We start from the raw sequence: 22,476 nt of genomic DNA, 5'->3' as shown, positions 1-22,476 counted from the left end.
ATGCTGTAGGTAATTCCCTCGGCTATGAACATGCAGGCAGTTTCGAACTCAGGCTGCAGACCACCACCCCACCCCGCCCCCGCTGTCCCCCTTCCTCTCCTGCCCAGGCTCTGATGATGGGGGGGTGTAGTTGTCTTTCCTCTTTGGGTCTGGCTCTTCTATTCAGACACTGACTGCCTATTTGCCACACTGGCTCATTTCCAGATGTCAGGGGGTGCCAAAAGGAAGGCTGGGGGACAGTTCGACGCATCATCGTAATTAATTCTTGGTACATGACTGATGCTGAAGGCCACATAGAAGGCATTCCTGCTTATTTCCCCAGCAGGTCCTGAGTTTTGGAAAACAACAATTTAACTTAAAATTGGCCGTCATGGTTTTATCTCCTTTATCATGCCCAAAATTTATGCTTTCATGTTATAGATCCCTTTGCAACTGGGTGTTAAGTCTCAGTGCCCTTCTCCTAGTGTAATGTTCCACAGTATCAGTTCTGGGGCATCATTCAAAGTAGCTTATAATTGGGGTGCTTGACCAGCTCAGTCAGTAGAGCATGGGACTCTTGATCTCAGGGTTGTGAGTTCAAGCCCCATGTTGGGCATGGAGCTTACTTTGAAGAAGAAAAAAAGAACAAAGTAGCTTATGCTCTGAAGATTTTTAAATATTTTAAATAATTTTTGAAATATTTATTTAAAATCAGAAAGGCAAAGAAGGAATTGGGCAGGAAAAACTGTTGCCTTCTAGTCAGTGCTCCATCTCTATAGGCTTTAACCTGACTTCCTGATTCATTCGTTCTCGCACTTACTCATTCGTGTGTTCATTCATCAATCATTACTCAGCACCTACTCTGTGTCAGGCACTGTGTTTTGTGCTAATGACAGCATTATGTGAGATAGGCAAGATCCTGCTGTCACAAGAGACACTAAATAGGTGATCCCAGTGAAGTGTGATGGGCGCTTTGAAAACCAAAGCCCAGGCTCCTGTGAACTATGAGCCCAGTCGCTTAACCCAGCCTAGGCATGGCCTCTAAAGAAGTGGCGTTTAAGTGGAGCCCTGACAAATCTCAGAAGTAGTTAGCCTGAATAAGTTAGAAAAGATTGTTCCAAGCAGAGCAAACAGCTTGGACGAAAATCTCAGAGCAAGACTGAAGGAGTTAGATATGGGAGCTGCTGACATGTTAAATACAGTGGAAGGGGAAGGTGGTAAGGTAGAGAGTTGGGGAAGGATCCAACTCATACCGGGAGATGTTTTGTGAACCTCATCAAGGAATTTGGGTTTTATCCTGGGGGTGCTTAAAGTCCAGGGAAGGAAATGGTTAGGACCAGGAGAAACGTTAGGTGTCTGTTAAGGAACCAGAACAGTGGATGAATTTCAGGGGCATTGAATCCAGTTGGAAAAATGTGATGAACTGGCTGTGGGAGCAGGCAGGCTTCACTGCCACCAGAGTGGTTCCTTATGAACTGTCACCTGTTTGGGTCTATTCTCACCTGCCTTCCCTTCTCAATTTTCTGTTGGTATTTGAGCATAATCTCTAAGTGCTGCGTCATTGTGGTCCTCCAAGGCCCTTTACATACAGTATGCTTCTCTGTTAGAGGGGGGAAACTTGACTGCAAGGGGATTGAGCTAACTCATAAGCAATGAGTCATGATATGTGGAGGAGGGATGTTAGTTGGAGAGACAGTTCTAGGTGAGGGCACCTTCTTAGCAGGTCAAGTTGTAGTTTAAGACTGAGAGCAGCAGCTCATTTTCCTAATCCCAAGTGGCAGGCAGAGCTATTCTGTTATCATATGATGCTTGTTTTCTTTCCTGAACCATTAAATCAGATTTTGCTCCAAACTACTTAGATTAGTGACATAAGTAATCTCTCTTATATTAGTGAACGTATTGCAAGACACTACTGAATTGTATACAGTTTTGATGAGTTCAGGAACTTTTTTATTAACTAACCATTCAGGAACTTTTTTTTTTTTAATGTGAGCTCTGTGCCCATCTTGGGGCTCAAATTCATGACCCGAGGTTGAGTCACATGCTCTACAGACTGAGCCAGCCAGGTGCTCCTGGACCCATTTTATACTGAAGAAATATTGTTAGGTAAGGCTTGAACACTACTCTGGGAGAAGGGAGTGTCTGCCAATTACAAATTGGCTTTTTAATGCCATTGGACTGCTGTGCTCTTTTCTTTACTGAACTACCAACGTGTCATTGTTTTGTTTTGTTTTGTTTTTAAGATTTTATTTATTTATTTGACAGAGATAGAGACAGCCAGCGAGAGAGGGAACACAAGCAGGGGAGTGGGAGAGGAAGAAGCAGGCTCATAGCGGAGGAGCCTGATGTGGGGCTCAATCCCATAACGCCAGGATCACGCCCTGAGCCGCAGGCAGACGCTTAACTGCTGTGCCACCCAGGCGCACCTGTCATTGTTTTTCTGTAATTCATTCCTGGAGTGTGAGTAATGCCTTTCTCACGTGGAATTCAAAGTGCTTTACAGATATGTCATTTAACATTTTTTCTTCTTCTTCTTTTGAGAGGGGTTGGGGGAATGGAGAGGGAAAGAGAGAGAATCTTAAGCAGACTCCCCACCCATTGTGGAGCCCAGCTGGGGGCTCAGTCTCACAACTCCGAGATCATGACCTGAGCCGAAATCAAAAGTCGGATGCTTAAGCCACCCACGCGTTCAACCTACCTACCTTTCTTTCTCTCTTTCTCTCTTTCTCTTTCAGATTTTATTTATTTGTCAGAGAGAGAGCACAAGCAGGGGGAGTAGCTAGCAGAAGGAGAGGGAGAAGCAGGCTCCCTGCTGAGCAAGGAGCCTGATGTGGACTCGATCCGAGGACTCTGGAATCATGACATGAGCCAACTGAGCCACCGAGGTGTCCCCCAACATTTCTTTAAATAAGGTTAATTCACATCCTGTTGAATACTCTCAGAGTACCCTGTTCTTCGTCTTTATAATGCTTATCTCAAATTATGATGACATATTTTTGTGATGATTTGATTGTGTTATCTCTCCTTCTAAACTATAAACTCTATGCAGGCAGAAACTATCTGCTTTTTTGCTCACCAACATGACCTGTGCTTTGCCAGTCCTGCCCAATAGCAGGTAACTAAAATAAGTATTTATTAATTAATCAATTTGCATAAATTACAGGTGTCATTTTCATATATGAGCACCCGAAACACAGGCTATGATTCACTAAGCTAATGTGACAGTCTGTTTTAAAATTAGATTGAGGGGGGTGCCTGAGTGGCTCAGTTGGTTATGCGTCTGCCTTCAGCTCAGGCCGTGATCCTGGGATTGAGTCCCACGTTGGGCTCCTTCTTCAGCGGGGAGCCCGCTTCTCCCTCTCTCTCTGCTGCTTCTCCTGCTTGTGTGCATGCTCACGCTCTTTCTCTCTCTCTCTCTCTCTCTGTCAAATGAATAAATAAAATCTTTAAAAATTTTTTTAAAAATTTGGTTGGAGGCCCATCTCACTAATAACTAGGGTCATGGCCTCCCTCTGGCCACAGTGCTTTATATTAGCTTTTTTTTTTCCCCTCAAGATTTTATTTATTTATTTTTATATAGAGAGAGCACACAATTAGCAGGAGGGGCAGAGGGAAAAAGAGAATTTCAAGCAGACTGTGTGAGCATGGAGCCCTATGTGGGGCTCGATCTCACCACCCTGAGATCATGACGCGAGCCAAAATCAGGAGTTGGACACTTAACCGACTGAGCCACCCACATGCCCCTTAGCAGATTTTATATGAGGATATAATTACTGGAAAAATTCACCCACAGAAAAATCTAGCCTCTTGATGCTGGCCCTTTGGAATGTCTCAAGGGTCAGAGGTGTGTGTCAGTATGTTGAGGTGCCTCAGAGGAAGGAGGGATGCCCTAAGGATGCACAGCTTGGGCTGGCTGCTTGTGCTGGGGAACTCCAGATGTGGAGCTAGTTCTGGGGAGTGGTAGGGGTGGGCACTGAGTGAAGCCTTCTCACTCTTGTGGTATGCCAGGTCTTGTTGCCCAAGCTATACAGCTATAATGACAAACTGTTACACATCATTTCTTATGTAGAGCCATTATTAACTTTACTTGCCTAAAGAAATACAGAAGAATTCCTTTTGAACCCTTCCCTAGTATGAGTTGTTCATGAGTAGTGAGGACTTACTTACATAACACCTGCAGCTCAGCAGCTTGCCCAGTTTGACATTGGTTAGTGGAAGGTGCCGTCTTCAGAAACCCTTAGGAAATGCTGAGACTGTCTAGATCATTGGCCTTAGCTTGAAGTTAATTCCTCAGAAAACTTATTCTCTTGGCTGCAGCCATTGTCTCTATACTGTTGATATTTCCCAAAGTAAGCTGACAAGGTTTTTATGTTGTTTTTGAGGAAAGAGAGTTTTAATTCACATAAGTCCATTTTGTTTGATTATGAACCTGAATCTTCAAGATGTGAAAGGCTTGTTTTGTGTTCTTAAACACAGCAGCTTATGGTGATTAAAAATTGAAGTATAATTTACTTATGATTAATGCACAGATCTTAAATATTCAATTTGATGAGTTACAGTTGTATCACCATGGAAGCACAGTGCAACATAGAATATGGAATATTTCCATTACTCTAGAATGTTGCCTTGTGGCCCTTTCCAGTCAGTCCTGTACCCCCACCACCACTGCAGCACCACCAACACCTTCTAACTACCATCACTGTAAATAAGGTTTGCCTGTTCCTATACTTCACATGAATGGAATCCTACAGTATGGTGGGTTTTTTGGTGTGTGTGTGTGCCTGGCATCTTTCACTTGACATATTTTTAAGATTCATAGATGTCGTTGCATGTATTCATAGTTCATTCATTTTTATTGCTCTACTATATTCCATTGATAACTATAACATAACTTGTTTATCCATTCACCTATTGATGAACATTTGGGTTTGTTTCCAGTTTGGGGCTATGATAAATAAGGCTGCTGTGAACATTTTTTTTTATTATTAATTAATTAATTTATTTATTTGACAGAGAGAGAGAGAGACAGCCAACGAGAGAGGGAACACAAGCAGGGGGAATGGGAGAGGAGGAAGCAGGCTCCTAGCGGAGGAGCCCGATGTGGGGCTCGACCCCAGGACTCTGGGATCACGCCCTGAGCCGAAGGCAGACGCTTAACAACTGAGCCACCCAGGTGCCCCTGAACATTTTTTTTTTTTAAGATTTTTTTAATTTATTTATTTGACACAGAGAGACAGCCAGCGAGAGAGGGAACACAAGCAGGGGGAGTGGGAGAGGAAGAAGCAGGCTCCCAGCAGAGGAGCCTGATGTGGGGCTCGATCCCAGAACGCTGGGATCACGCCTGAGCCGAAGGCAGACGCTTAACCACTGTGCCACCCAGGCGCCCCTGCTGTGAACATTTTATATACATTTTTATGGACATATGTTTTTGTTTTCTTGGATAAATGTCAACAAGGGAGTTGCTATGTCATTGGGTTTATATATGTTTAACTTGATATGAAACTGACAGTTTTCGAAAGTGATTGATTGTATTGTCTTACACTCCCACCTACAATGTATGACAGTTCCATTTGCTCCATATCCTCTCCAGACTTTGGTGCTATCACTCTTTTTTTATTTTTGCCAGTAGTTGGTATCTCAGGGTGGTTTTGATGTGCATGTCCCTGATGACTAATGACATGGAATGCCTTTTCATGTGCTTGTTGGCCATTCCTGTATCTTTGGTGTTGAAGAGACTATTTAAGAATTTTAACATTTTTATTTTTTATTTTATTTATTTTAAAGATTTTATTTATTGGGGTACCTGCATGGCTCAGTCGGCTGAGCGTCTGCCTACAGCTGGGGTCATGATCCTGGGGTCCTGGGATCAAGCCCCATGTGGTCCCTGCTCAGCAGGGAGTCTGCTTCTTCCTCTCTGTCTGTCCTTCCCCCCGTTTGTGATCTCTCTCTCAAAATAAATAAAGTAAAAATCTTTTTAAAAAATATAAAAAAATTATTTGTTTGACAGAGCACGCGCGAGAGAGCACAATCGGGGAGCAGCAGGCAGAGGGAGAGGGAGAAGCAGGCCCCTCATCGAGCAAGGAGCCTGGGTTCATGACCTGAGCCGAACAGATGAAGGCAAGACGCTCAACCTGTTGAGCTACCCAGGCGCCCCAATCTTTTTTAACATTTTTAAAAGTTTGGATTGTTCATGTTTTATTGTTGGTCCTTCTGCATACAAGTTCTTTGTTACATACAGTACATATTTGGCAAGTATTTTTTCCTAGTCTCTGGCTGGCCTTTTCATTTTGTCTAATGGTGTCTTTGAATGAATAGAATTTTTTCTCAGTTTGAAATGCAGCTTATTGATAGATTATGCTTTTAGTATCCTGTTCAAGAAATCCTTAGCTGACCTATGGTCTTAAAAATATGTTCTGATATGTTTTTCTATAAGCTTTGTAGTTCTGGCTTTTGCAGTTAGGTGTTTCATCTATTTCGAGTTAATTTTTGTATAAATAGTGAGAGAAGAGGGGTCAAGGTTCTTTGCCAAATGGACATCCAATTGTCCCAACACCATTTCTTTAAGAGTTTCCTTTCCCCCATTGAACTAACGATTTAATACTTTAGCTGAAGGGTGTCTGGATGGTTCAGTCAGTTAGGTGGCTGCCTTCAGTTCAGATCATGATCCCAGAGTACTGGGATCGAGTCCCGCATCGGACTCCCTGCTCCCCGGGGAGTCTGCTTCTCCCTCTCCCTCTGCCATTCCCCCTGCTTATGTGTGCGTGCACGCGCATGCTCTCTCTCTCTGAAATAAGTAAAATCTTTAAAAAAAGTACTTTAGCTGAAAATCAGTTGACTGCATTTGTGTGACTTGCAGGGTAAAGATAGTATTACAAGGCAGTAACTTTGTCTATAAAAATCCCTGATGGCTCTTTTTGAAGCCTGGCACTGATAAATAGAAAGCATAATTTGCAATTTAAAAAAGAATAGTTACAAGACAAACTTTTATAGATACATTTTTAAATAGCTTGGCTGGAACCACCCACACTCCATCCATCTGCAGGCTTCTGAAGAGCTAGATGCTTCTAATAGGATCAGGGAGACACAATCTCAGAACAAGTAATGACACTTGAAAAAACTGCAGCTAATCAAAAGAATTCCTAAAGATATACCAAGAGGTACTTAGGGATGAATAGAGAATAATCTGACAGAGAAAACATTAACTACTCAATTCCTCTATTATATTTCTTCTTTTATCAAGGAGATATAGCTGTGGGGTGGGGTTGAGGGGGGAACCTATCTGGAAAAAGCAGGGTCAGGGAAGGTAGAATACCCAGTTCCTAGAACGTTTTGTTCTCCTGATGCATTTGAATTACATTCCTAGGGTCTGAGAAAACTAGCAGGTGATCATGCTATAGCCTCATATACTGTCAATAAACTTTTGAGGCATTATGAAGCAGGGAGGTGCTTCATAATGAAGATGGGCGATGTGCAACATTTGTCTCAGCCCGATACTGATGATTCCTCCGAAAAATACTAGAACATTTTATTAAACAAATGGCCTCTGAACACAGGGAAAGACAACTGGTGAACACTGAAAGGTATATGGGTATAAAGGACAACATCATCTAACATTTATTGAGGGCTAATTGTGCTGGGTGCCTAAACTGTGAACAGTTGGTTAGTGGCCTTGAGATTTTGGTCAGTTCAGACTCGGTGTGTGTGCATTTGGTAATAATTTAATATTTTAAGTTAGTTATTTTGGCTTGAAGACATAGCCTGCTGACCAAATTTGTAACTGATACAAGCTGGTACAAATAGTGAATAAATATTCAAAAAGATCTCAACTGGTAAATAAATGCCCAAGTTAAATGACATTTATTAGAGGAAAATTTTAAACTTTGGTTCAAAAAAACTTATTTGTACACCCATGTTCACAGCAGCATCATTCACAGTAGTTAAAATGTGAAGCAACCCACGTGTCCATGGACAGATGAACGAACAAGCAAAATGTGGTGTCTAGGTACAATGGAATGTTATTCAGCCTTAATAAGGAAGGAAATTCTGACACATGCTACAACATGGGTGAACCTTGAGGACCTGATACTAAGTAAAATAAGCCAGTCACAAAAGTACAAGTATTACGTGATTCCACTTAGATGAGGTAGTCTACCTAGAGAGTCAAACTCATAGAGATAAAAAGTAGACTGGTGGTTGCCGGGGGTTGGGGGAGATAGGGTGTTGTTGTCTAATGGATCTAGAGTTTCAGGTTTACAAGATAAAAGGAGTTCTGTGGATGGGTGGATGGTGGTGATGGTTGTGCGACAATATAAATGTTATTAATGCCACTGAAGTATACATTTAAAAATGGTTAAGATGGTAAATTTTATGTCAATATGTATTTTACCACAATTAGAAATTTTAAAAATCTGACAACACAAGTACAGAATATTTATTAGGCCTTGCAAAAAATCCTACTGTGTGTCAGGATGACATGGCTGTCTAAATTCTGTAATGAATGTAAGTTGCATAATAGTATAGTAACTAGGGAAAGAAGGCCAAGACAGAGTATGCTCAGGATATGGCATTTAGTTCTGGGGGTCCTGTTATGGGGGGGGGGGTGTTAATAAACCAGAGAGTGGGCAAACCAGAGCAGCCTTGACCTTGGCTACTCTTCTGATAGAATGAGGAAGGCCTGAGGGAATTAAGGAGTTCTGTCTGTAAAAGAGTGTATCAGTAAGCTTTGCTGTATAACAAACAGTTACAACAAACATCACACTTCAGTAGCTTAAAACAAATATTATTTTTTATGATTCTTTCTTTTTCCCCCAGGTTTATTGGGATATAATTGACATATAACCTTGTGTAAGTTAAAGGTTTACAATGTATTGATTTGATTTTTCTCATGATTCTTTGGGAGACCTGGGTGGTGGTTCTGGTCTGGGTGGACTCAGCTGGAACTGGATGGCCTGCGGTGGGCTCACTCATATAACTGGCAGTTGGCTTTGTGTCAGGTGGGGCAGTGAGGATGACTTTGGTCACATGTCTCTTGTGAGCCAGCAGGCTGGCCTAAGCTCATTCACATGAGCCCAAGAGAACCCAAGAGCAGTCAGAGAACAAGCCTTCACGCACAAGTAGTTTTGAAACCTCTTGGGTTATTTTGCTCTTGTGCCATTGGCTGGAGCAAGTGACATAGTTAAGTCCAGAGTCATTGTAGGAGGTGATTCACTATCTGATGGCGTGAAAACAAAAGAGGGAGTTATTGTAGCCATTGTGCAAACAACCTACCACCACCTAGGAAGTTTAAAGGAAACAAAAGTTTCATTAGAAACAGCACAGAAGCACCTGGGTCACTCAGTCAGTTAAGTGTACTAACTGTTGATTTCGGCTCAGGTCGTGATCTCATGGTCATCAAATTGAGCCCCGAGTCAGGCTCTGTGCCAAGTGTGGAGTCTGCTTAAGATTCTCTCCCTCTCCCTCTGCCCCTCCTGCTCGTGCTTGCTCTCTCTGAAATAAATAAGTCTCTAAAAAAAAAGAAAAGGAAAAAGGAATCATCACAAGTAGGTCCACAATGTAGAAGACCAAGGACTTGAATTCCATCTACAGAAGACTTTTCTGACTGAAATGGCCCCAGAACAGAAGCAAGCCACCAATAAAGGGAGGGTCTTGTCATTGGATGTGTTGGAAAGGTTGTGTGACCTCTTATCTTTCTGATCAACTTGGACTTGTTATATCCTATCTTCCAGGAAGCCTTTCCTGCTTGCACACCATCTGTGTCCCTGTTGATGATGGCTGTTCTCTATGCCACACACAGATTTCTGTTGCTCTACCTGTACTGAATAACAGATATGTTTAGATGGCTATCTGGTCCATGAAATGGAGTTCTTTGAGGGTGATTCACCATTTCAGTGCCAATGTCTGCAGGAAATTGTGTTCCATCCTCAGGTTGCCTCCTGGTGGTCATTTGATTATGGCAACTCCAACCATACTGTCTGCATTTCAGACAGAAAGAAGGGAGAAGGAGGGGAAAAGGTGCCTGTCAATGGAGATTACCTCCTTTAAAGAACATGACCAGAAGCTCTACCAAACAGTACCTTCTTTCTGTATTTATCTTTTTAAGATGCATCTTTTTTGCAGGAGACATTGAGAAATAACAGGTTTTAGTTCTGTGTGTTGGCATCTGGTAGGAAAGGATTCATAGGCACCTTCTGCCCAGGGTCTGACTCCTACTCAAGCTGCGTAGGGAATAAATGACCTCTGCGACATTATGCACTAACAGCAGAATTCCCAGAATCTGTGACTCCTCACACACACAATGAGGTAGGGTGTTTTTTATCATAATCCTGGCTACCTTCATGACTATATCCTGTCACTTGGAGCTCCTAGCTTCATAACCCATGGGATAGGGCAGGGATCAGCAAACGTTTTCTGTAAAGGGCCAGATGGTAAATATTTTTTATTTTTGTGGGCCATGTGGTCAATGTGTCACCTACTTTGCTGTTGTATTACAAAAGTAGCCATAGATAAAGGAATGGATGTGACTGTGTTCCAGAACTTACAAAAATGAGGGTCAGACTGGATTTGCCCTCCGTGGTGGGGAGTGGGTCTCTTCTTATGGTTTTGAAGAAGCTGTGGCTCCTTGGACTAGGCATACTGAAGGTAAGATAATATTCCGCCAGTCTGGGAAGAGCAGGATCCCCAAATCCCATCTTCTGCCCTTGTCTAGATAAGTCAGGCCTTTTGGGTTCCCCGTTTCTCTTAATGACACTACAACTTGTCATTTTGTGCTTGGAACTTCGGTGTCATTGTTAGGGGGTCACATTTTAGTGTACAGTTCTGCAGGTTTTGACAAATGCACACAGTCATGTAATTAACACCATAATCAAGATACAGAACAGTTCCTTTACCACCCACCCCCCCAAATTCCCTATATCCCATTGCAGTTGATGCGTGCCCCCAGTTCCAACCCTTGGCAGTCACTATTTTCTGTCCCTGTTGTTTTTCTCTTCTATTATGTCATGTAAACGGAATCACCATTTGGAGCCTTTCGAGCCTTGCATCTTTCAGTTAGCATAATGCCCTGGAGATTCATTTTGTCATTGAGTGCATCAGTAGTTTGTTCTTTTGCATTACTATGGAGATTCCTATGCATTGATATACTATTTGTTTCTCCATTCACCACCAGTTGGAGGACATTTGTGTTGGTTCCAAGTTTTGACAATTACAAATAAAACCAGTATTAGACATTAGAAAATAGACATTCACATATAGGTTTTTTTTTTTTTTTTTTAAAGATTTTATTTATTTATTTGACAGAGATAGAGACAGCCAGCGAGAGAGGGAACACAAGCAGGGGGAGTGGGAGAGGAAAAAGCAGGCTCATAGCGGAGGAGCCTGATGTGGGGCTCGATCCCATAATGCCGGGATCACGCCCTGAGCCGAAGGCAGACGCCTAACGACTGTGCCACCCAGGCGCCCCCACATACAGGTTTTTTTGTGAACATAAGTTTTCGTTTCTCTTGGTAAATACCCAGAAGTGGGGCTGCAAGGTTATATGATACGTATATATTTAACTTCATAAGATGACAAACTGTTTTCCAAAGTGGCTGTACCATTTTTCATTTTCACCAACAATGAACAGTTGGTTTATAGCCTTGCCAGTATTTGATAACCAGGTTTTCCGAATTTCAGACATTTTAATAGGTGTATAGTTATATTAAATAAGTTTTAGTTTGCATTTATAGTTAATGAAGTCTAATAACTAATGAGTGTTAATATGGCAGATTATAGTAATTGATTTTAGAATGTTGAACCAGCCTTACATTCCTGGGATTAAATTCTCTTAGTCATGATGTTTTGTTCTTTTAACACATTGTTGGATTCTGCTTGCTAATATTTTGTTGAGGATTTTATGCCTGTGTTTATGAAAGATGTTGGTCTGTAGTTCTGTAGTTCAGTATTGTTTTTGGCTCTTCCCTTCCTCCTCATTGTCCCAAATCCTTCTGATAGCTGTCTGCTTCATTTCATTCCCTCCATCAAACCCTCCTTATCTTTTACTTGCTATCCTAACTGGTTCTTTGTCTACAGTCTCTTAAATACTTTTCCACCTAATTCACAAAAAAATTTTAATGGTTCTCACTGCTTACTGCATTAGGGTCCAGGCAGAAAACAGCCAGCACACTAAAAGGGTTCATTAAAAAGTCTTTAACGAAGGGATTATTTACAACAGTGTGAGCAATAAAGGAAGCAAACCTACAAGGGCTGATGGAGCACCCAGGGACTGGCTACCCCTAGTAGTCAATGTTACCATCTCAGGCATGGTAGGAAAAGGGTGGGGATACCAGAACCCAGTTAAAGCTATGGCCATAGGAGAGGGGTCTTCAGTAGATACTATGACCCTGTCAAGGAGCAGAGGCCCTGCCATAACCACATCCTGGTAGAGAGAAGGCAGAGAATAAATTCATCCTTCCATCCCTTTTTCTCCCTTCCTGCTCTCTGATCTCCTCCTGGTGTTTCCCATTGGCTGAACCCGTAGCCTGGAGCCTTAGAGATTGGTGTGATTCCTGAGAGAGCGGGGCCAAGAGGGGATCAGGTGGGGAAGGTGGGGCACACCGAGCATATAAGCATAGCTGCCTATCAAAGCCCACATTCCTTAGGGTAGCATTTGGTGCCACCAGCTCTGGCTCCTGCACACCTTTCTGACTTATTGCTCCCGAAATTTGGGCTGTGTTTTTTTTCATCCTTTTGTCTCCACAGCTTTCCTGTTAGGCCCTCAATAAAGGCATGATGTCTGAACGGATCAACACTGGTTTGAGTGGTGGATCTGAGGCAAGCACTTGCCAAGCCAGACAACAGAATGAACTTTTCCTGGCTCATACTTAGCACAGAAGAATGAAAGAAGAGTTGTTCCACACATACAAAACCTCTGTTTTTACAGAGGCTCCGGGAAGCTAAGTAACCTGCCCAGGGTTTCACAACTGGTCATGGCAGCTCTGTCATACACAGCCAGCTGCAGAACCCTGGAAAAGTTACCTAGCCTCTCTGAGCTTCCGTATCCTCATCTGGAGAACACGATTGTGTGGACTTAGATGTATTGTATGTTACAGTAAACATGTTTGGCCTGTTGCACGTCACTGCATTTTAGCTCAGAATATTCTTTATATTCCTACACAGCTTTTGAAGAGGAGACCTCTAAGTCAGTTGGAGAAATCTTTTCTAAAGTGATGTATGAGGGGCGCCTGGGTAGCGCAGTCGTTAAAGCGTCTGCCTTCGGCGTGATCCTGGCGTACCGGGATCGAGTCCCACATCAGGCTCCTCTGCTATGAGCCTGCTTCTTCCTCTCCCATTCCCCCTGCTGTGTTCCCTCTCTCGCTGGCTGTCTCTCTCTGTCAAATAAATAAATAAAATCTTTAAAAAAAAAAAAAAATAAATAAAATAAAGTGATGTATGCCGTGACTTACTATGGGCCAGGCCCTGTTATAAATGCTTTACGAATATTAACTCATTTAATCTTTAACTCCCCTGTCCAGTAGATACAACTATCCCCATTTTACGGATGAGGAAGCAGAAGCACAGTGATTTAAAAACTTACCTGAAGTTACCTAACTGGTAAGTAGTAGAGCCAGCACTTGAGCCAGGCAAAGTGGCTGCAGGTTCCGTGCCTCTAACCTCTGTGCTGTCTTCCCCATAGCCTTGCAAAGTCCTGTCAGAGCATTTGCCACCCTTCATTCCTGACTGGCATGTGGTGATTAGAGTGCATGTGAACGAGGCAGGGCTGACTTTATGGAGATCTTTGGAGGATGTGAAAGGTATAGATACAAGGATATTAAGGGCAGGGAGTAGGGAAATTTTAGGGGTTAGAAAGGGTAGTGTCTGAAATAAGGGAAACCAGCTCTGCCTGCTTGAACTGGAAATACCTAGTGATCAAGCCTGCCTAGCTTCATGCCATCTGGCTTCCTCAGAGGCCAGCTGATGCCCCTTTATGGGTGTTGATGAAGCTGCCCTTTAAGTCACTGTCAGTAACACAGAGGTTATTAAAATGTCTTCTAATCCATTCTGTTATTTTAAGCCACCAATGCAAACATACAGCCAAATATAACTAGAGCATGAAGAAATGAGGTGGGAGAGAGGAGGAAGTGTGCCCTGGGCATAAATTTAGAGAGAACATGGATGTCATTATTTATAGTGGCTGTGTCACTCCTCTGGCCCTTATAGCTGTTGGTAATTAATGAGCCACAAAATTTACACAGAAGCTTACTTGTCTAGCGCTACAAGTTTGACGCTCTCAAGCTCCCAAAGTGTCAATGATATGTAAGTAGCCAAAATAACAACAAAACAAAAACAAAACTGCAAATGCAGAAGGTGACCAAAATAGCTGAAGGGGAGAAGTTCAGGACATGATAATTATAGAAGATACTATGTGACTGACCTGTTTCTAACTAGAAAGGAAGTCTGTAAGGGCAGAATTATCAGCAAAGAGGAAAAAGACATAGCTGAGAGACCATAGACATTATTCATCATTATTAGAAAGAATGATAATTAAGGTATGATGATTAAGATAAAACCCAATGGTAGAGTGCAGGCAGCAAGCCAAGATCCACAGTCCCAGAGAATAGAGACAGGAGGGCAGGAAGCTTATAGGGGTCTGGAGTTGGAAGCAGCCCAAGTCATGTTTATTTCAGTGGTTCACAAAGGCCCAGGTGTCCTTCAGGTAGGGCCAATCAGGCTATACTGGCAAACCAACCCCTAAGATAGACATGTAGTTTACATAGTACATTTGTATCTACACTAGAAGCAAAAGAGATGCTCAATCTGAAAATGAAATTAAGGAAACAATTCCAGGGGTACCTGGGTGGCTCAGTCGGTTGAGCATCTAACTCTTGATTTCAGCTCAGGTCATGACCTCAGAGTTGTGGGATCAAGCCTTGCATCAGGTACCCCTCTCAGTGGTGAGTATGCCTCTCTCCCCCTCTCTCCCTCTGCCCTTTCTCCTGCGTGCACTTTCTGTCTCTCAAATAAATGAATAAGTCTTTAAAAAAAAAAAATTCCATTTACAATAGCATCAAACCAGGGCACCTGGGTGACTTAGTCACTTAAGCGTTTGCCTTCAGCTCAGATCATGATCCAGGGTCCTGGGATCCAACCCCACATCAGGCTCCCTGCTCAGTGGGGAACCTGCCTTTCCCTTTCCTCCCCACTCGCTCATGCTCTCCTCTCGCTATCTCTATCTTTCTCAAATAAAATCTAAAAAGTTAAAAAAAAAACAGCATCAAACAAATACTTAGAAATAAATTTAACAAAAAAGTGTGTAACTTACTCTCTGAAAACTACAAAACATTGTTAAAATAAATTAAAGAAGACCTAAGTAAATGGAAAGGCATCCCATGTTTGTGGATCAGAAAACCTAATGTTGTTAAAATGACGGTATTCCCCAAATTGATCTACAGATTTAAAGCAATCTCTATCAAAACCCCAGATTGATAAACTGAACCTAAAATTCATAGGAAAATGCAAGGGACCCAGAATAGCCAAAACAATATTGAAAAATAATGAAGTTGGAAGACTCACATTGACTTCAGAACTTACTGTAAAGCTAAAGTAATCAAGACAGCATGGTATATAGCATATGGATAGACATATACAGCAATGAAATAAAATTGAGAGTCTCTAAATAAATCCATACACTTATGGTCAGCTGATTTTCAACAAAGGAGTTATCTTTCAGGGGAAAGAACAAACTCTTCAACAAATGGTGCTGAATAACCACATGGGGAAGAATGAAGTTAGACGCTCCTACCTCCCAATTTCTTCATCTCCGCTATCCCCTTCCACTAATTTACTTTCTATTTCCTTGGATTTGCCTGTTCTGAACATTTTATATAAATCGAATCATATAATATATATGGCTTTCTGTGACTAGCATCTTTCACTTAGGGTACTGTTTTCAAGGTTCACCCATGTTGTAGTTTATGTCAGTACTTCATTACTTTTTGTGGCTGAATGTTGTTTGGGTATACCACTTTTTTTTTTTTTAGTAGGCTCCACAGGCATGGAGCCTAACGTGGGGCTTGAACTCACGACCCTGAGGTCCAGACCTGAGGTGAGTTCAAGAGTTGGACACTTAACTGATTGAGCCACCCAGGCACCCAGGATATGCCACATTTTTGTTTACCCGTTCAGCAGTTGATGGACATTTGGGTTTCCACTTTCTGGGTATTATGAATGATTCTCCTGTGAACATCCATGTGCAAGATTTTATAAGAGTATATATTATTAATATGATCTAAAAGGGTCTCAGTAAAAGTTGTTCCCCACTATTTCATATGCCCAGAAAGAAAAAAACACACTCATCACCATTTACTCTGAAACCATTGTTGTTATTTTGAGTGACTCTCCCCCGAATTTTTAATTGATTTATAACTGATCATTTTGCAGAGCATTCTTCTTAGTGGGTTATCTAAGTATGTGGGGGGGGTTGTTTTTGTTTTTGTTTTAAGATTTTATTTATTTGACAGAGACACAGCGAGAGAGGGAACACAAGCAGGGGGAGTGGGAGAGGGAGAAGCAGGCTTCTTGCCGAGCAGGGAGCCCGATGCGGGGCTCAATCCCAGGACTCTGGGATCATGCCCTGAGCCGAAGGCAGATGCTTAACGGCTGAGCCACCCAGGCGCCCCTCACTTTACTGCTTCTGTTCGGTTTTGTGGGTTGTGGAGACTATAGAACATCGGTGTATATTCAAGAGTAGAAAATATGGGTGTGAAGCTGTGGAGGGGGATCTGGGCTTCTGCTGCAGATTTGGGAGTCACTGGTATACTGATAAAGCCTTGGACATGAGTAGAAAAGAGAGCATGTAGAGCAAGAAGAGAAGACGACACCTCAAGAACTTCAGCATTGAAGAAAGTGGGGAAGGAAGATACTTAACCAACTGAGCCACCCAGGATTTTTTAAAGATAATTGGAAGACTAAGGGATTATAAAATATTTATAAAATTATTATTTTAAATGGTACAGACCCAGTGGAAAACAGTATGGTGGTTCCTCAAAAAATTAAAAATCTACCATATGGGGACGCCTGGGTGGCTCAGTCAGTTAAGCATCTGCCTTCGGCTCAGGTCATGATCCCGGGGTCCTGGAATCAAGTCCCACATCGGGCTCCTTGCTCAGCAGGGAGCCTGCTTCTCCCTCTGCCTGCCACTCCGCTGCTTGTGCTCTATCTCTGACAAAAAAATAAAATATTTTTAAAAATCTACCATATGATCTAGTAATTCTACTTCCAGGTATAAACCCAAAGGAATTGAAAGCAGAGTCTTAAAGGGGGGGGGGTGTTGAAGAGATATTTGAACACCCATGTTCATAGCATTATTTACAATAGCTAAAAAATGGAAGCAACCCAACTGTGTGTGTACAAATGAATGGATAAGCAAAATATGGTATATACATGGAATGGACTATTAGTTGACCTTAAAAGGGGAGGAAATTCTGGTACATGCCTCAACGTAGATGAACTTTGAGGACATTATGCTAAGTGAAATAAGGCAATCACAAAAAGGCAAATACCGTATGCTTCCCCTTCTGCAAAGTACCTAGAGTAGTTAGATTCATATCAACAGAAAATAGAACGGAGGGGCTCCTGGCTGGCTCAGTCAGAGCCTGTGACTTGATCTGGGGGTCCTGAGTTCCAGCCCCATGCTGGGTGTAGAGATTACTTAAAATATACATATATTAAAAAATAACAACAACAACAAGAAAGTAGAATGGTGGTTGCCAGGGGCTGGCGAGAGGGGTTGGGATGAGGAATTAGTGTTTAATGGGTACAGAATTTCAGTTTTGCAAGATGAACTGCTTTGGAGGTAGACGGTAGTAACGGTTGCACAATATGACTGTACTTCATGTCACTGAACCTGTACACATAAAAATGGTTAAGATGGTAAATTTTGTGGGTATTTTACCCGCCAAAAAAGAATTTAACTTGAAAAGAAAATGATAGTGACACAGCCTCATCCCTATAATCTGATTCAGTGGGTCTGGAGTTACCAGTACCTAACACACAGCCAGAGTGGGGGCCACTGGTTCAGCAGATGGGCTGCTGAATAGGGAAACCGGATTACCCTTAACATACCTAAATCTCATCTTAGTTTCCAGAATGACTTTTGTTAGTTTTATTGTTGTTGTTGTTTAGTTTGTTTTGTTTTTGTTAAGTTTTTAAAACTTTTTTCATTTAAATTAAGTTAATTAACATATAATGTGTTATTGGTTTCAGAGGTACAGGCCTGTGATTCATCAGTCTTATATAATACCCAGTGCTCATTACATCACATGGCCTCCTCAATGTCCAGACTTTAGTTAGTTTCATTCTCTATTTCATTTATTTTTTTAAAGATTTTATTTATTCATTTGAGAGAGAGAGCACAAGCTAGGGAGAGGGGCAAAGGGAGAGGGAGAGGCAGACTCTCACTGAGTAGGGAGCCCGACTCAGGGCTCGATCCTAGGACCCCGAGATCATGACATGAGCCAAAGGCAGTTGCTTAACCAGCTGAGCCACCCAGGGGCCCCTTTATTTCATTTGATAACCTTTGTGATAAGTAAAAATTCCACAATAAGACATATTCATTGTAGAAAATTTGGCAAAGTTTGAAAACAAAAATCATCCATAATCCCATCAACTTGAGTAATCATTATGAAATTCAGGTGTATTCTGGTCCTTCTAATGTCATGTGTGAAATATGTTTACAAATAATATTATCGATATCCTTGTATATTGTCATTCATATATACTTCTTTTGTGCTTTAAAAAAATAGATCTCATACTTCACCTATTGTTTTGTTTTCGCCCTTTTTAATGACTATATGGTGATATCTTTCAGGTCATTGAGGGCATTCTAGCCCCCCTCCTCAGTTTGCTGTGGCTTCACAGTGTTATTTACCTTACCCATTACTGTTATTGAACGTATAGATTGTTTCCCAGTTTTTCACTTATCATAGTTAATGTTGGAGTGAATATCTTAATACAAAAAATAACATTTTAAACTTCCTGTTACTCTTGCCAGTTTGGTAGTTGAAAACATTTTTTTGGTTATTTTTTGTTTATAATGAATACTTTCCTATGCTTGCTACCATAAATTTTTAATTTATAATCTGCATAGAACCTAGGTAGTTCTCTTCCAGCTTGTACTGGTTTTTGTTTCCAATCTTTTCCTTTTTCCAATATAATATCATAGAATCATGAACTTACACAGTTATGGCCCTGATGGTTAAATGGTTGGACCAGAGTCACACAAAACATTAAGGAACAGAACAGAGATTTGAACTCAGCTTTACTTGGTTTTCATTCTTCCTCCTAACAGTAAATGAATATTGCTAATATCCTTAAGTCTCCATGGGGAAATTTTTGCAGCTTTTCATTTTGGAGCAGTATTTCATTTGTGCTTTTGTGGCAGAGAACTTGTTGCTTCCCAATAAGTCCAGGAGGTAGCCTCAGCTGAGTGTGCCGTCCACTAATAGCCAGTATAATGCTTGCTGTTCCAGGAGCCATATTTGACCAGGACTGTGGGAAGGTCGTATTCATGCTGGAGGCTCTTGTGAGGAGATGAGTTGGTGAACAGAGAAACCGGCATGAAGATGCTCCCAGGAGTGGGCGTGTTTGGGACCGGCAGCTCCGCCCGGGTTCTGGTCCCACTGCTGAGGGCAGAAGGGTTCACCGTGGAGGCCCTGTGGGGGAAGACTGAGGAGGAGGCAAAGCAGCTTGCCGAGGAGATGAACATCACCTTCTACACCAGCCGGACCGATGATGTCTTGCTGCATCAAGACGTGGATCTTGTGTGCATCAATATCCCCCCTCCACTGACCCGGCAAATATCTGTGAAGGCACTAGGTATGGACAGTCAGGCCATAGCAAGGGCAGGTTGTGTCTCCCTCTGGGTGGTCCTTGCGTGTCACTGCTCTCCTCTGTGCTGGGGAGGGCACACTGGGGGCATGTTACAGCTGTGGGAGGAAATGCTCCAGCCTTCCTCACCTCCATAACTAACTCTCTGAGCAAAAATGAAGCAAACGCCTTAAGGGTTGTCCTGTCACAGGGGCTAGAGATTATTATATGTCGTGCAATGTGGTACTCGCTTTGGCAGCACACGGACATTTTACACAGTGTAAAGTTGGCCTGTTTGAAGTCAGAGTTCAAAGACTTGGGCAGTAGGAAATTGATGGTGGCTGATGTGTTTGTTCTCCCATTTCTGAGGCATGCAGCACCTCAGAGAGGAGAGGAGGGTGTGTAGCAAGGCTGCCGTTTCCCCTGTTCTGTCAGTCTTTTGCCAGATTGAGTGCACACCCTTGCCGCCAAATTTTGCCATCTTGTATGCCGGAAGGCAGGAAGGCTCTCTGACAGGGTCCACAGGACTGCCTGCTCACATCTTGGCCCGCTTGGGAAGCAGTAGACTGGGCAGGCCTTACTGAGTTGTTGTCCTGCAATTTCTTTTGGGCTTCTCTTTCCTGTCAACTGTAGGTGCCTTTTTTCTCTTTTTCTTATGTAAATCAGAATCTAACTGAATAGGAAGACAAGCCAGTAAATATTCATCCAGCAGTTACTTTTTTTTTTAATGCCTTCTCTGTGCCAGGTACTGTCCTGATGTCTTTCTGTACATTCAAAGCAGTGTTGGATCAGAGCCCTGCCTGCCTTCAGATTTCACAGTTCAATTGAAGAGACTAGAGGTCACACACATTACAAAGTAGATGAGAAAAGACCTTGGTAACAATTCAGGGAGCATATAATTAATTGACAGAGAAGTTGTTTTATGTAAGGTGATAGGAGCAACATACTTCTCTGATGCAGTCAGAGATCTCTGGGCCCAGGAACTGGTATGCCATCAGGCTTGACCACTCCTCCTGGCCACTACCATGGTGTAGAGTCCAAGCCTCTGCTACTTGTCTCCCTTGTTCTGAGGAGAAAAGGATGTCTGTCACCTCTGGCCCAGTGTGTTGGTAAAGATAAATGTTCATTGGAGTGAGCAAGAACATGAGGCTGGTGGTTGATTTGGGGGCATGTGCATTTTGGCCAAGTATTGTAGTTGGTTTGTCTTTTTCAGAGAGCAGTGTCTAAAGATGTGTGACACTGGAACTATTCACTAGTCACTAGATTCTTTGGAGGGTAGGTAACGGCTTTCAGATTTAGTTTAGAAGTAGGCCTAAGCCAATACTTTGACAGAGGGCTAGTGTACAGGGATCCAGCTACCATGGTCATTTGATTTCTTGCCATCCCTGTGGCCTGAATGCAGGCTGGTGAGAACAAGTATATCCAGAGGCAGAGTTCTAGAGACTCTCAGTCTTCTTGGATTTTAGGGTTCCCACAGAAAGCATTACTAAGCTATGTAGGAAGAAAGAGAAAACCCCAGGGTTCTTTGGCTAAAAGCCTGCTGTTTTCTGGTTCCTGGTACAGGAAAATGCTGGACTTGCTTTTCATATAATCAGGAAGGACAGGGATGACCAGAGACTTCTGGGATCTTATGTCTCAGCCCTTGGTGAAGCAGGGTCATCTGTCTTCTCTCTGCATCTCTGTTGTCAGGAGGTAGAGTGTGTGAATGAGAGTCTTTGGTCTGTTGTAGGCATACAGCCCCAGGGCCAGGTTGGTAGGTCTGGGAGAGCTCATGTCAGCTGGACCTGCCTTCAGGTACTGCCCACTCAAACCCCAAAGGAGTTGCTGAGCATATTGTGACCATGAAGTTCACTCCCTGTGACCTTCCACTTTTTTTTTTAAGATTTGTTCATTTATTTTAGAGAGACGGAGCAAGAGCACAGGTGTGGGGGGGAGGGGCAGGGGGAAAGAGAATCCCAAACAGACTCCCTGCTGAGCATGGAGCTCTACGCGGGGCTCGATCTCATAACCCATGAGATCATAACTGGAGCTGAAATCAAGAGTCCCATGTTTAACCGACTGCGTCACCCAGGCACCCCTCTTTTTTTTTTTTTTTTTTGATTGAGAATTCTCACTTGACTTAAGCACATGTGGAAATGGCCAGGAGAACTCCTCCAGTTTTCCCAAACAAAGTACTGGGTGTGAGTATAGGAACTGCTGTAGGCAGAACAGCATACTGAACTTTCCATCAGACCCTTCTTTTTTTATAAGATTTTTTTTTTTTTTTTAAGTAATCTCTACACCCATTGTGGGGCTCAAACTCACAACCCAGATATCAAGAGTGGCACGCTCCACCCACTGAGCCAGCCAGGTGCCTGAGATCAGACCCCACTTGTGATCTTATTTCTATTCCTTTCAAACTCTCTGGGCTCCTATTAAATAGGGGTCTCAATTCCTGCCCCTTTTGGCCTTTCCAATATGATCCATGACTACCTCCAAGTGCTGACCAAGAAAGACATTGGCCTCACAACACAAGGGATTTCCTGTTGTCTGAAGCAGAAGAGCAGATTTGTTTATGTTAAATTTATTTCATTTCATTTTATTTTATTAAGATTTTATTTTTAAGTAATTTCTATACCCAGTGTGGGGCTCGAACTCATAACCCCAAGATCAAGAGTT

The 22,476-nt window shown here is 42.5% G+C and overlaps 1 protein-coding gene across 5 annotated transcripts in view; it reads left to right on the top strand.

Annotated features, from left to right (window-relative positions):
- Window positions 1-22,476, top strand: part of GFOD2 (Gfo/Idh/MocA-like oxidoreductase domain containing 2) — a 38,241-nt gene that overhangs the window by 8,435 nt on the left and 7,330 nt on the right. Inside the window, exons 2-4 of one of the 5 annotated variants that reach the window (XM_048223686.2) lie at window positions 13,488-13,566; window positions 14,848-14,906; window positions 19,482-19,827. The exons of 1 other annotated variant lie outside the window; for it this stretch is intronic. In XM_048223686.2, coding sequence (XP_048079643.1) covers window positions 19,569-19,827 — 259 coding nt within the window. In that variant the 5' untranslated portion in view covers window positions 13,488-13,566; window positions 14,848-14,906; window positions 19,482-19,568. Of the gene's footprint in view, window positions 1-2,719; window positions 2,892-13,487; window positions 13,567-14,847; window positions 14,907-19,481; window positions 19,828-22,476 lie in introns of those variants that run through there. 3 more of the 5 variants (XM_048223689.2, XM_026495031.4, XM_048223688.2) reach the window with 3 other exon arrangements.

Source organism: Ursus arctos, unplaced genomic scaffold (assembly GCF_023065955.2).
Source record: "Ursus arctos isolate Adak ecotype North America unplaced genomic scaffold, UrsArc2.0 scaffold_19, whole genome shotgun sequence".
NCBI classification, from domain to species: Eukaryota; Metazoa; Chordata; class Mammalia; order Carnivora; family Ursidae; genus Ursus; species Ursus arctos.
This window is presented reverse-complemented; position numbering and strand designations above follow the sequence as displayed.